The following is a 13,285-nucleotide window of genomic DNA, read 5'->3' as shown; positions in this document are numbered from 1 at the left end:
TCTTTCAAGCCCAGGAACTGGCCCGCCAGGCTCCTCTGTCCAAGGTTGCCATTCCCTTCTCCAGGGGATCTCCCTGACCCAGGGATCGAACCCATGTCTCCTGCCTTGGCAAGTAGGTTCTTAACCACTAGCGCCACCTGGGAAGCCCAGGGAGTTGCTGGGCTAAGGTCAAATCCAAACCTGGTTTGCTTCACCGGATTGTCTAGGGCCAGCCCTGGTTTCAGTCTTCCTCGGATATGGATCCTTAGATTTCAGAGGCATCTGGGCAAAAGCCCAGGAAACAGAAATTCTGGTCGGTTGGTTTAGTTGCTAAGTTGTCCGACTCTTGCGACCCCATGGGCTGTAGCCTGCCAAGCTCCTCTGTCCATGAGATTCTCCAGGCAAGAATACTGGAGTGGGTTGCCATTCCCTTCTCCAGGGGATGTTCCAGACTCAGGGATCAAACCCGGGTTTCCTGCATTGCAGGTGGATTCTTTACCAACTGAGCTACGAGGGAAGACCCCGTAGAAGTTCTAGCCCCCTATTTACAGTCATAGTGGCTCGCTTTTCCTTTCTGCATACACTCTCCCCTCCAGTGCCCCCGAGGGGCCCCACCTGGCGGGGACCATTTCCTGGGTGTCTGAGGTAGGGTGAACCTCGGAAGGAGCTGCTTCTCCTTCTTTCCCCAGTTCAGTTTGAGGAACTCATGTCAGCGGAGCAGGCTCTGGGGGCCTCGGGTTGGCTGGGCTGGGCTCCCTGGCCACACAGTGTGGGACAGTCCAGCTGACTGAGCCCCTCTTGCCTCAACTTCCGCGGAAAACCTTTCAAACCCTCCCCTTCGCTGTCTCTGCCTGAGGGAGCAAGGGAGCACAGGCTCTTCCAGGGAAGACTGGGTGTCCCACATCCATGGGTCCCCCCCACCCACCAAATCGCACTAAGTGAGCACAGGTGTGCAGAGCAGGAAGACTGCAGGCCGGGGAGCCTGTACAGTGACGGCCCCTGCAGGGTGCCCTGGGACACGCTGGCGTGGCTTTAAGCACCCTCGCTGCGCCCCAGCCTGAGCTCGGCTGGCTGATTAGAAACACTTAGCAGCTGTCCACGCCCGGTTCTCTACTTCCTCTTCTTAAAAATCAGTGTTCTTAGAAGGGACCTGAAAGAGCATCTCCTCTCTGGCTGGAAGCCTTTTAAGGGTGGGAAGTCATCTTTCCAGTTCACCCAGCATCCTAGGAGCTTCTGGTCCCAAGAGAAGTCAAGCTTTTCAAAGCTGGGGTTTGAATGTGCACTGAAATCTCCTCTAAGACACTCGAAGGTTTGCTGCTCTTGGGTTTAGCAAAGCCAATCTGTTGACATGTTCCTGCTTCCCGGTCTGAGCTGTGGAACTCGCTCTCAGTGCTTCTTGGCTGATCTGATCCTTTCCTGCAAGGCCGGCTCCCTCCTGGCAAGGCCTGTTTGTCATCTTGGCTGCACAAGGCTTTTCTCACAGCCCTTGCCCTAGCCTTCCCCTCTTCTTTTTGGGTTCTTTAACTGCTTGCCTGCCTTGTCTGCGTGCAGGCAATAGTCGGGGGAAGGCAGGTAAGGAGGCAGGGGAGGAAGCTGCAGAAATGGCTGCTGTCCAGCAGAGCATGTCAGTGGGGAGGGATGAGAAAACCCAAAAGAATGGAGTCGGAGGACCAGACACTGCTGTCACACCTGCCATGTAGGGGGGAGACTCCGGGGTACGTTTCACAGTTGGAAGTCATGACACAAGTATGACAGAGAGGCTGTTGTAGACGTTTATTGTCTGCTGCCAACGGCCTTTGTTCAGGATGTATGATCTCTGTGTTGTTTTCAATGAGAAGCAGACGGCGAAGCCTGCCGTTCTCACGTGCTTGTACGGACTTAGATGTGACAGCCAGCAAGGAACACCCACATCATGATGTTTTAGTGAGGAATACAAACCAGCCCCAATTCACAGCCTCTCTGAGGCCCAGGAGAAGTGACCCTGGGGGGCTGGAGCACGGCCTGAGGCTAGGACGCACCAGTACCAGCCACATTCCAAGGGTGAGGGCATCTCTGCGGGACAGCTGACAGCCAACCGCAGTGGCCGGAGGAGGGTGCCACCTGGGCAGGACAGGGAAGAGCTGGCACCCACCCAGGCAAGGGGCGCCCACAGAGCAGGCCAAGGCAGAACCCAAGAAGCTCCTGGTCACTGGAGACCCCTGCCCATCAGCAGTCCGTGACGGGTGATCGGGGAGGGAGTCCCACTGCCGGCAAAGAGGCCTAAAGGGACTTGTGGGAAGGATGGGGGGCACAGGAGAATGCCTGGTTGGGCCTGAGCTCACACTGGCAGCTGGTGCAGATCATGTCTCGGCCCACTTCCCCCCGCCCTCTGTCTGGAGTTCTTCTCCCCAAATACACATTCTTTTTCTGAAGAGGGAAGGAACACATGTGCCAGGTACTTCCCTATATACCCCACTGAAATGACTTTTCCAGGCAGGGTTTCGTTAGCTTGATGTTACAGGTTAGGTGTTCTTTATATATGGACTTCCCAGGCGGCACTAGTGGTAAAGAACCTGCTTGCCGATGCAGGAGACATAAGAGACGTGGGTTCGAGCCCTGGGTCGGGAAGATCCCCTGGAGGAGGAAACAGCAACTCACTCCAGTATTCCTGCCTGGAGAATCCCATGGACAGAGAAGTTCTGTGGGCTACAGTCCATGGGGTCGAGCAGCAGCATTTACTTATTTCTTGGATCACATTGCCTGGCATGTGGGATCTTAGTTCCCCAACCAGGGCTTGAACCTATAACCCCTATAAGGGAAGCACAGAGTCTTAACAGTTGGACCCCCAGGGAAGTCCCTCATTTTACAAATTAGAGACTAGAGGCTCAAAGAGGGTAAGTAACCTGCTCAAGGTCACACAGACAGCAGAGGCGCTGGAGTACGAACCATGCTCTGTCGTCTAACTACGCCTGCATGCTGCCTCTCTGGCAAGGCCTGACCCCCTCACTGAAGGGTAGAGGAAGCTGGAGGAAAGGGCAGAGTGGCTAACAGCCTGTGGAATGCTTTACGATGGTCAACACATGCTTAACACATCCCCCTGCGAGGACAGACGAGTATCCTCCTGAGGGCCAGAATGGGGAGACTCTTGTCCTCCCTTCCTCTCACACTCATGTAAAACCTACGAGCAAATAGTCAAAACTACCTTCAAGTCAGCCAGAACCCGGCCACTTCTTACCACCTCCACAGCCGTGCCAGTCTAAGCCGCTGCCACTATATCTATTCCAGACTATTGAAATAACCTTAAAACTGGGCTCCTTGGCTCCACTTGCATCCCACTAGGGTCTATTCTCAACACAGCAGCCAGGGACCCTGGTAAAAGCGTTAAATCAGAGCATGTCGGTCCCGGCTCCAAGCCCCTGTAACTCCTGTCTCATTTCAAGGAAGACGGCCCCGTCTGAGCTCAGCTCAGTCTCTCTCCCACATTTCGAGGCTCGGCTGTCCCCCAACCTTCCTACCCTCAGCTTAGTCCCTCCCCCTCACCCCCTTCTGTCCAGCTTGACCTCCTTGTAGTTCCTCCCATGGGCCAAGCTCATTTCCAGCCCTCAGGGCCCTGCATGGACTGTTCCCTCTGCTTGGAACTCACTGCCCCAGACACCACATGGGGCCACCCTCACTTCATGCCAGTGTCTGTCTGCTCAGGGGTCTCTTCTCAGAAAAGCTGCCCCATCAGGACTCCCAACTCACTGCCCTTGGGCCTTATCCTGCTATATATATATGTAGACGTGGATAGTCTAACTGCTTCATGAGAACGTATACTCCTGAGGACAAGGATTTCATCTGTTCCATTTACTGCTCTGTCCCCAGTATCTACAACACCTAGGAGATGCTCAGCGTACATTGTTGAAAAACAAATGATGGAACACATGCAAGAACTCACTTCAGTCTGCAACTCCAGCAGCAGTAGTGTTCTGCCACCTAAATGGCTTTGACTCAGGAGATCAAAGCACAGGACTAAACCCACCACGGCACAACCCATCCAGGGCAGCTGTGAGTGTCTTTCTGTGTCTGCCTTTCTGTTTTTCCTCCTCTCTCTCCTCTCCTTCCCACTCCTGCATGTCTGTCTGCCTTCCCTACTCATCTCAGCTGAGAAATACCTCCCAAGGTCCCTTGCCCTGTGGTGGATCCCTAGTGGCTCAGCTGGTAAAGAATCCACCTGCAATGCGGGAGACCTGGGTTCGATCCCTGGGTTGGGAAGATCCCCTGGAGAAGGAAATGGCTACCCACTCCAGTATTCTGGCCTGGAGAATTCCATGGACTGTATAGTCCATGAGGTTGCAAAGAGTCAAACACAACTGAATGATTTTCACTTTCACTTCACTTTCGCCTTGCGGTGGATCCTAGCTCACAGACCTCAGGTAAAGGCCTGGGCAAGTCATTTTTTCCCTGAAACATCCATGCGGCAGGGCTGAGAACTGGCCAGGGTGCAGAAGAACGTCCAGAGACCCTCCCTGATCCTGCCAGTGCTGGATCGGGACCTAGCAGGCCGCCCGGCCAGAGGCGTAGAGCCAGGATCCATGTGAACATCCCCAGCAGGAGCCCGCCCTGAGGGAGGGGCACAGACAGGCAGGCACGGTCCACGTGCCCGGACACACTCCGCAGCTAGAGGAAGGGAACCACACCAACCACATCAAAGAGATCTGGAGGGCCAGCCAACACAAACAACCTCCCTCTGATTCTCCCGTGAAGAGATGGGAGTCGGGATTCTGATTTCAAGATGGATGGAGGGACAATGGAGCAAGCCTGCAGTCCCCACCGCCTGGAGGGGAGAATTCCAGTCTCTTCATTGAGAGGCTCTCTGTGTCCGGAGCTCTCGGAGCTCTCGGCGAAAACCGAAAAACAGATACGGCCACGGCCAGAAGGCACTGCTGCGGCCTGCTGATGCGCCGGGGGCCATGGAGCCAGAACAGGGCGGCGGGGGCCTACCTGAGTCCCGGCGTCCATTCCCAGAGGCCACGTTGAAGCCGAAAGTGCCCTCCGGGGGGCGCTGTAGCTGCAGCTGGCTCGTGCCGTCGGGGAACACCTCCACCAGGCGGCCCACGGCACGCGCGGGGCCTGGGGCACTCACGTCCTCCACGCTGAGGGCGCGCCGGGCTGGCGCCTTGCCCAGCCTGTAAGGGGCGAGAGGCGAGGGAGGGCAAAGGGGGCAGGCACTGGGGCCTCTAGGCCTAGAGGAGGCCTCCAGCCAGGCCCGAGCCTGGCGGTGCCCACGGCTGTGTGAGGTTCCACAGAGCCCCCTCCCCCAGTGGTTTTTAATCATTTTAATTGGAGAGATCTCTTGAGAATGTGACGAAGTTTTTAATTTTACACAAGAAATTCCAGGAATTAATGGACCCCCTGAAGTCCCTCCGTGGAGCCCGCGGTAAGAGCAGCTAGCCTAGCGGGTCTCATCAGAGAGGCGGTTTCTCTAGGCAGACCTGGTCAAGGGGCAAGGACCTCTTTGGGGACCCTGTCTCTGGATCTTTAATAAATCTTCAACTGGACCAAGGAAGCTCTCTGAACATTCCGATTTCAGGATGTCATTAGATAGTAAAGGGATGGAGGAATCAAACCTTCCAACTCTATAGAACCCCCAACCCCTGTCCAGTTGCTCAGGACAAGGGCACTGAGGTGTGGGCTCTAAGACCCCTGAGGTACCTGAGGCACAGGTAGCTGGCCTCGGTTTCTCTTTTAAAGGGACCCTCCCCTGGGCCATGCTGCTAAGGCAGGAAGGAGTTAAGTGTATAGCTCCACTGTTCATGCTCTGGGTCTCCCCTCCAAAACACTTGCCCACTCTTACCTGTCAGCTGCGCTGTGATCCCCTGGCTCCCCTACCAGGTAGAGGTTGGACCGGTCCACCTTGCCACTCAGCAGAGAATGGAGGTTCTGAAAGGAGGTGGCTTTCCGATGTTGGCGAGAGGGTGACACCTGGTGGAGAAGACCCAATATTGCAGGTAAGAAAAGCCATCTGATAGGGGGTTGACAGGGATTCCCTCATTAAGAATCTGCCTACAATACAGGAGACTGGGTTTGATTCCTGGTGTTGGGAAGATCCCTTGGAGAAGGAAATGACAACCTATTCCAGTATTCTTGCCTGGAGAACCCCATGGACAGAGGACCATGGCAGGCCACAGTCCATGCGGTTGTAAGGGTTGGACACAACTTAGTGACTAAACCACCACCAAGGGGTTGACAGAGAGGGAACCCCAACCATGAACTTGAGGGCCTGCTAAGAAAGTGCTTAACAGAATAACCATAACTCACTTAAAGAGATGGGCCTATGCAGGCACTCTGAAGCTTCAAATAATGAAAAAAATGTGCTGGTTGAAATAGCAACTGAATATGATAGTGCTAATTATCTCACTGACTAAGAAAAGCTAACTTTCTCCTTGATTAAGAAAAAAAGGTAGGACTTCCTTGGTGGTCCAGGGGTTAAGAATCCACTTGGCAGGAGACACTTCGATATCTGGTCCGGGATGATTCCACACATCATAGGACAAATAAACCTGTGCACCACAGCTACTGAAGCCTGCATGCCTAGAGCCTGCATGCTGAAACAAGAGAAGCCACTGCGGTGAGAAGCCTGCCCACTGCAACTGGAGAGTAACCCCACTCACCACAACTAGAGAAAGCCCACGTGAGGCAGTGAAGACCCAGCACGGTCATAAATAAATACATTTTTAAAAAGGTAAAATCAAATAATTACAGAATAATGAACACAGTTTTAGAGTTGAAATCTTAGTTTGTGATTCTTTAGTATCCCTTTTATGATCGCTGACATTAAAAATTTTATCAAGTATGCACCTTAAAACACTGTGCATGATGGATAAGACTGAAGTCCCTCAAGGAGCTCACCCCACGGTGGGGGTGGGGTGAGCATGGACAGGTCAGAAGCCCTAAATGTATATTGTAAGTGTGAGGCTAGAAGCATGGATGACGCTGTGCAGGGAAGCAGAGCGACTCAGCTCAGGAGGCCTCGGGGCCCTGGAGGAGCCGCTGCCTGTGCAGCACCTGAAGCAACAGCTCTCCAGATGAAGACAGGGGTGGGGAGTTCCAGGCATAAGAAACAGTAGAGGCAGACAGACAGAGATGGGAGAAAGCATGAATGTTCTGGAACATACTTGTGGTCTGGGGGGCTGGGCTGCAGAGGTGATGGGAGGTGGGCTGGAGCCAAGGGCCAGACCCGGAGAGACCTCATCTGACCTGCAGAGGAGCCACTGAGTGATAGTAATCAGAATAATTACAAGGTCCGATCTGTGTTCTAGAAACTGACCCAGTGAGGACGCTATTCTGAGGGAGCGGGTGGGAGGCAGGGAGAGGCAGACTTCTAAACAAATACTGCACACATTATTTATCACATTGGGAAGCTGTGCTCTCAGGAAGTTGTATTATCCAGAAGCTTACGAGGGGGCCTGAGCTTGCCTTGAAGTTCTGGAGGGCTTCCTGGAAGAAGTCATGTTCAACTCAAGAGTGGAAAGGCAGGGAGGAGGGGGAAAGGGAGGAATGAACGAGCCACAGCCACTAGAGGACGTGGGAGCCGCCCACGTGGTGAGGGTGCTCACTGCCTACTTAGAAGGGCAGAGTGGAAACCAAGCCCGTCTGCACTCTCACCATGCACACTTGGCAGCACAAGAGGAAGGGGTTCACCCTGAGATAGGTCATGAATATACCAGAGTGAGGCGGAGTCTTATTTTATGTTCTTTTTTTAGTTCTTGAACAATTCTTTCTGCTGCTCAGTCCTCCCGGCACTTGCTCCCACCCTTTCTCGGCCAGCTTACTTCCTAACTTGGCGCACTCGGATTACATGGCAGATGATGGGCTGTCATCTCCCTTGGGTACAGACTGAAGCTCTGATGGCCATACATCTGAGCACCATGGCTCAGACACACCGGGACAAATTTAACTTCAGGAGAAAAGCAGCGAATTCCTGGAGCACCATGTCACTCTAGGCTTTTGTCCCAAGCTTGAGATCATTTTGCTTTTGTTTCTCTGCCTTCCAACTTCATCCAACCAGCAAATATTTATACTCTACGTGATGCAAGACGACCAATGGAACGTTCATTCAGCCTGCATTCTCTTCCCTACTTCAGACTGAAAAATGAAAGGCTCCAATGCCCTGAACCGCAATCATCTGCTTTGTTCTGCCCAGGGGAGAGGGCGGGGAAGAGAACAGGCATGATACCTGGAAAACCTGGGCTAGAACAGCACTTTCAGAGACCTAGCTGAGAGTCAGGCGCTGCTACTGGTGTGCTGTTGGTATCCGCTAGCACACGAGAAGGGAACTTTTGCAGGCTGCCTGGTGTTCACTCACTCATTCATTCACTGCATACTGCGTATGTCTACTATGCCAATTTTCATACTAAATATGTAGACTCTAAAGATCAAGTAGTGTTCTGTCAGAGAATCACATTCCACTGAGGGGAGACAGACAAAAACCAACATACTACATGAGAAGTTCCATGAAGGAGGAAAGCGCAGGATGAGAAGGGAAGCCAGAGCAGAGGTGCCCAGCTCAGCCCATGGAAGGATGAGAAGCGGTTTCCTGGAGGAAGCCGTGCCTTACATATTGATGGATGAACAGCATTAGCAGGTGGAGAAGATGGGAAGAATATTTCAGGTGAAGGTTCAAACTGTGTGGCCTGATTTCAGAACTGCCAGGTCAAGGATACCTGGGGTTGAGTATTAGGGGAATGATCAGTCAGATTACAGAAGCGGTCAGATTATAGAAACCCTTTGGCAATGTTGAGTGGCCTCCAAGTGTTTTCCTGAGGGTGACAAGGGACCAGTGGTGGATGTTCCACAAGGGGGGAGGCAAGACCAGATTTGCACGCAGGAAGGCCACATGGGGAAAGACAGGGCAGGGATGCCAGTGAGGAGGCTGTGGAGGCCATCCAGGTATGCAGTGATCTGTGCTAGACGAACAGAGTGGCTGTGGCCGCGGGGAAGCTTCCAGAATAATCAGGCAGCGGATGCCAGGCCTTGGCAGAGGTGGTGGAGTGAGGGAGGGGGAGGGGTCTAGGCTGAGCCCAGGCTGGGGCAGTGGGGTGGAAGGACAGAACTCGCTCATCGCACTGTGTCCAGGGAGTCCACGTCTTGTGGATGGACTGTGGGGATGCCAGGAGCGTCCCTTTCCCCACCCCGGGCTCCTCAGGAGCACCCCCTGGCACTTCTCTTCTCCTTCACCTTTCATCTCAGTGGTGGCTACCACCCCACTGCCCTCACACACCCCTCGGCTGGGCCCTTGGGACTCTCACCAGATGCAGGGATTGTAAGGACGGGGCTCTCTTCACTTTGGGGGTGCCAGTGTGTGAAGCCGGGCCGGGCGCCGGGGGCTGCAGCTGCTCCACGCTGTAGCTGCGCGACTTGCCCATCTTGGGCCGCGTGCCCTGACTCAGCGTCGAGAAGAACTTCTTCAGCCCCAGGGCAGAGGCGATGCCTCCGCTGCTTTTCTTGTTCTTGTCAGAAGCGGTGGTGGAAGGCGGGCTGGGGCCCGCATTGACCCCAGACAAGGCACTGAAATGCAGAGGTGGATGTGAGGTGGGTGGGAGAGGGCTGGGGGGAGGCAAGAACCTTAGGGTCCTGTGGGGCCCAGGTGGGCCAGCACCCCAGCCTCGAGGAGGAGGTGACAGCCAGGCTGCAGACAGAAAGGCCGAGTGGACTTCTGAAGGAGCCTCTGCTTGGGCAGCAGAGAAGACCCTCAGGGTCACAGCCAACTATGGGTTCACCAGTCATCCGTTCACCCAGTGATTCCTCAGAACCTCTGCAAGGCTTCCTGCCAGCACTGGCATGTGGCAAATAACGAGGCTATGGGATAAACCAGATGGACAAGACCCTTCCACTTGGGAGCTTATGAACAACAGGCTAGTAAACAAGGGAGAAGCCCTCTGAGTGACCGATGAGCAGGGTGAAGCAGAGGGTGACAGGGTGGCTGGGGAAGACCTCTCTCACAAGACGACATTTAAACAGAGGACTGAATGGCAGGAAGGAGTCAATCTTGCCCAGCCTGGAGGTGAGAATTCCAGGGCTAGGGAGCAGCTGAAACCACAGGCCTACACAGGAAGAGACTCGCTGTGTGGTGGGTTCGAGAACATAACAGGGCCAGGCCTGTAGGACTTTGATGTAATGAGGAAAGAGGGATCAGCAGGGATCTGACAAGTGAGCGAAGCTGAATTATGTTGAGTGCTATGTCAGGGTAAGGGGTTTGCATCAGGGTAAGGTAAGTGAAGGCAATGGCACCCCACTCCAGTACTCTTGCCTGGAAAATCCCATGGACGGAGGAGCCTGGTAGGCTGCAGTCCATGGGGTCGCGAAGAGTAGGACACGACTGAGTGACTTCCCTTTCACTTTTCACTTTCATGCATTGGAGAAGGAAACAGCAACCCACTCCAGTGTTCTTGCCTGGAGAATCCCAGGGACAGGGGAGCCTGGTGGGCTGCTGTCTATGGGGTCGCACAGAGTCGGACACGACTGAAGTGACTTAGCAGCAGTAGCAGCAAGGTAAGTGAAAGGATAAACCACTGGGGTTTCAGTCAGAGAAATGACATCACTTAGTTAAGGTTTTCAAAAGACACTTCAGACCATTGCGTGGAGAAGGAACTGAAAGGGCAAGAGGAAGGCAGAGAGCAGAGAGGGAATGTTAGGTTTGCACAGAAAGAAGACACCAGGAGAACGCCATGCAGGTGGCTGCAGGGGCCAGAGAGGACGTGCCAGTGGATGAGGGTGGGAGGGAACGGGGAGGAGGCAGCCAGGACGGCAGGATGCGAGCACCGAGGGGATGGCGGTGTGCTGTGTGTTTGCCTGGGGGAGGGCCCCAGGAAGCAGCTTTCATCAGAGGAGAGATCAAGAGTTCCACTAGGCCTTTCGGGCACCCCAGTGGGGATGTCGGGGGAACTGGGTGCACAAATCCGGAGTTCTGCGGCACACACGGGGCAGGAGGTGGCCATCTGGCTGCAGTCGCATGTGAAGCCCTGGGCCATGTCACCAGGGATGATGTGTAGTGGAGAACGGAGAGCCCGGCCAGAGGACCAGCTCACCAAGGTTCGGCAGCCCCAGAGTAAGGACTCAGAGCCTCGGGACTGAAGGAGAGCGTGGAACCGTGAGTGGCAGGCTGTTTCCCACCCCAGGGTCAGGAGCAAGTCCTCTGACAGAGAGCCCATCCTGGGAGCACCTGGAGGGCTGGGGCTGTATGCACAGCTGTGCCCAGCACAGTACCTGCAGCTTGAGGCCATTCGGGGAAAGCTTGGGGAATGAATAAGCATGCACACTAGACTGGACAGGGCAGGGAACGGAGTGCTGGGGTGCCATGCTTGCACCTGATCTAGAAGCCTCCAAGGATCTGGGAGTAGTTAACTTATCCTGCTGCCACTCCGGGGAGCTCCTTCCCCATCCAGCACCCCAACCCCCAACCTCCCAAGTCAGGGCTGTCGCTTGCGTCACTCACCGGGATGACACGTGCCCTACAGAACTCGGCTCTGTCCTCCGCAGGCCTCCTTCTGCTTCCTGGCTGGACTTGGGCTCCTCTGAGGGCGGGGAGAAGGTGATGCCCACGGAGCTGATGGTGCCAACAGCTGCTGAGGCAAGACAGCCCTGGAGTCCTCTTACAACAACCACAGCATTCCTCCCGTGGCACTGATCCACCCCCACAGGTCATGGGGGTGAGGGGGGCAGTCCTAGCGACAGAGGCAGAAGAGCCAGAGGAAGATGCAGGGAAGCGGGAGCCCCACGAGAGCCACGGAGGCAGTGGTGAGACCCACACGCAGCAGGGAGGGATCCTGTTTCCCTGGGATGAAGCCCATCACCCTCAGCATAACGCCTGGTACGCAGCAGATGAGAAATAAACACCTGTGAAATGAAGGCTGGACTTCCCTGGTGGTACAGTGGATAGGAGTCTGCCTGCCAAAGCAGGGGACACAGGTTCAACCCCGGGTCTGGGAAGATTCCACATGCCACAGAGCAGTTAAAGCTCATGTGCCCCAACTACCGAGCCCGCATGCTGCAACTTCTGAAACCCCTGTGCTAGAGCCAGTGCTTGGCGACAAGAAAAGCCATCGCCATGAGAAGCCCGTGCATAGCAACCGAGAGTAGCCCCACTTGCTGCAGCTAGAGAAAGCCCACATGCAGCAGCGAAGACCCAGCACAACCAAAAATAAAAATAATAAATAATTTTTAAAAAGTGCAAGGCTGCTTATGATAAGTCATGTCGCTCCTGTATCAAGAGGTATATGAAAGGACGTGTGGACCCCGTGGGGGAAGCAAAGAGTAGGAGGAATGGACAAAGTAGCATCAACATACATACACTAGCTGTTTTATGTGTAAAACATAGCTGATGAGAAATTGCTATATAACACAGGGAGCTCAGCCTGGCACTCTGTGATGACCTAGAGGGGTGGGATCAGGGTCTTGGAGGAGGCTCAAGAGGAAGGGGATATATGTATAATTATGGCTGACTTGCACTGCTATATGGCAGAAACCAAGGGCTTCCCTGGTAACTCAGCGATAAAGAATCCACTGGCAATGCAGGAGACACGGGTTCCATCCTCGGGACAGGAAGATCTGCTGGAGGAGGGCAGGGCAACCCACTCTAGCATTCTTGCCTGGAGAATCCCATGGACAGAGAAGCCTGGTGGGTTACAGTCCATGGGGTCACAAAAGAATCAGACACAACTTAGCGACTAAACCAACAACAACAACAATGGAAGAATCCAACACAACATTGTAAATCGATTTTCCTCCAATGACAGAAAAGACAGGGACATCTATGGCAGCGGGTGGGGGGTGGGGCTGGGGGGGATTTGTGTTCCTGGGACAAGACCCACAGTCTGGTTGGCTGTGATGTCTAACAGCTAAACGATAGCCACCATGTCTACAGCATCTGTGATACGCTAGGCAAGAGTTAAACCCTCTACGGAGATTACTGCCTGAGCTCCTAGGAGATGGGTTCTAATGATATACTCAGGTTAGAGAGGAGAACTAGAGATAGAGGGGTGATGTGAAGAGCCCAGGACCTCGTGGTGAATGAGAGGAGGAGCCTCACCTGGCCCTCTGCTCCAGCAGGTGAAGGCCGGGCTGGCCAGAAAGGTCAGCAACTCTCACAATAGGAGCCCCACAGGAAGTGGGTAGGAGCAGCCAGCCCAGAGCCCACCCAAGGGAGGAAAACCACACTTGAGCACAGGGCAGGCGGGAACTCAGGGTGGGGCCTGCTTGCTCAAGTTTCCTGTGAGTACGAGAGGGATAGGGCAGCGTTGGCTCCCCATATGCAGTGGAGGGGTGGTGGCACCCCCGAGGTGGGGCG

General features: G+C 54.5%; 1 protein-coding gene across 6 annotated transcripts in view; it reads right to left on the bottom strand.

The window, feature by feature from the left end:
* KIAA1614 (KIAA1614 ortholog) overlaps nt 1-13,285 on the bottom strand; it is a 44,167-nt gene that overhangs the window by 1,752 nt on the left and 29,130 nt on the right. For 5 of the 6 annotated variants that reach the window (XM_061383387.1, XM_061383385.1, XM_061383388.1 and 2 more), the window contains 4 exons: nt 11,435-11,564; nt 9,249-9,507; nt 5,795-5,922; nt 4,942-5,126 (listed from right to left, as the gene is read on the bottom strand). In XM_061383387.1, the coding sequence (XP_061239371.1) occupies nt 4,942-5,126; nt 5,795-5,922; nt 9,249-9,507; nt 11,435-11,564 (702 nt within the window). The remainder of the gene's footprint in view (nt 1-4,941; nt 5,127-5,794; nt 5,923-9,248; nt 9,508-11,434; nt 11,565-13,285) is intronic. The other variant, XM_061383384.1, reaches the window with a different exon arrangement.

The sequence above is a fragment of the Bos javanicus genome, chromosome 16, assembly GCF_032452875.1.
Source record: "Bos javanicus breed banteng chromosome 16, ARS-OSU_banteng_1.0, whole genome shotgun sequence".
In the NCBI taxonomy this organism is placed as follows: Eukaryota; Metazoa; Chordata; class Mammalia; order Artiodactyla; family Bovidae; genus Bos; species Bos javanicus.
This window is presented reverse-complemented; position numbering and strand designations above follow the sequence as displayed.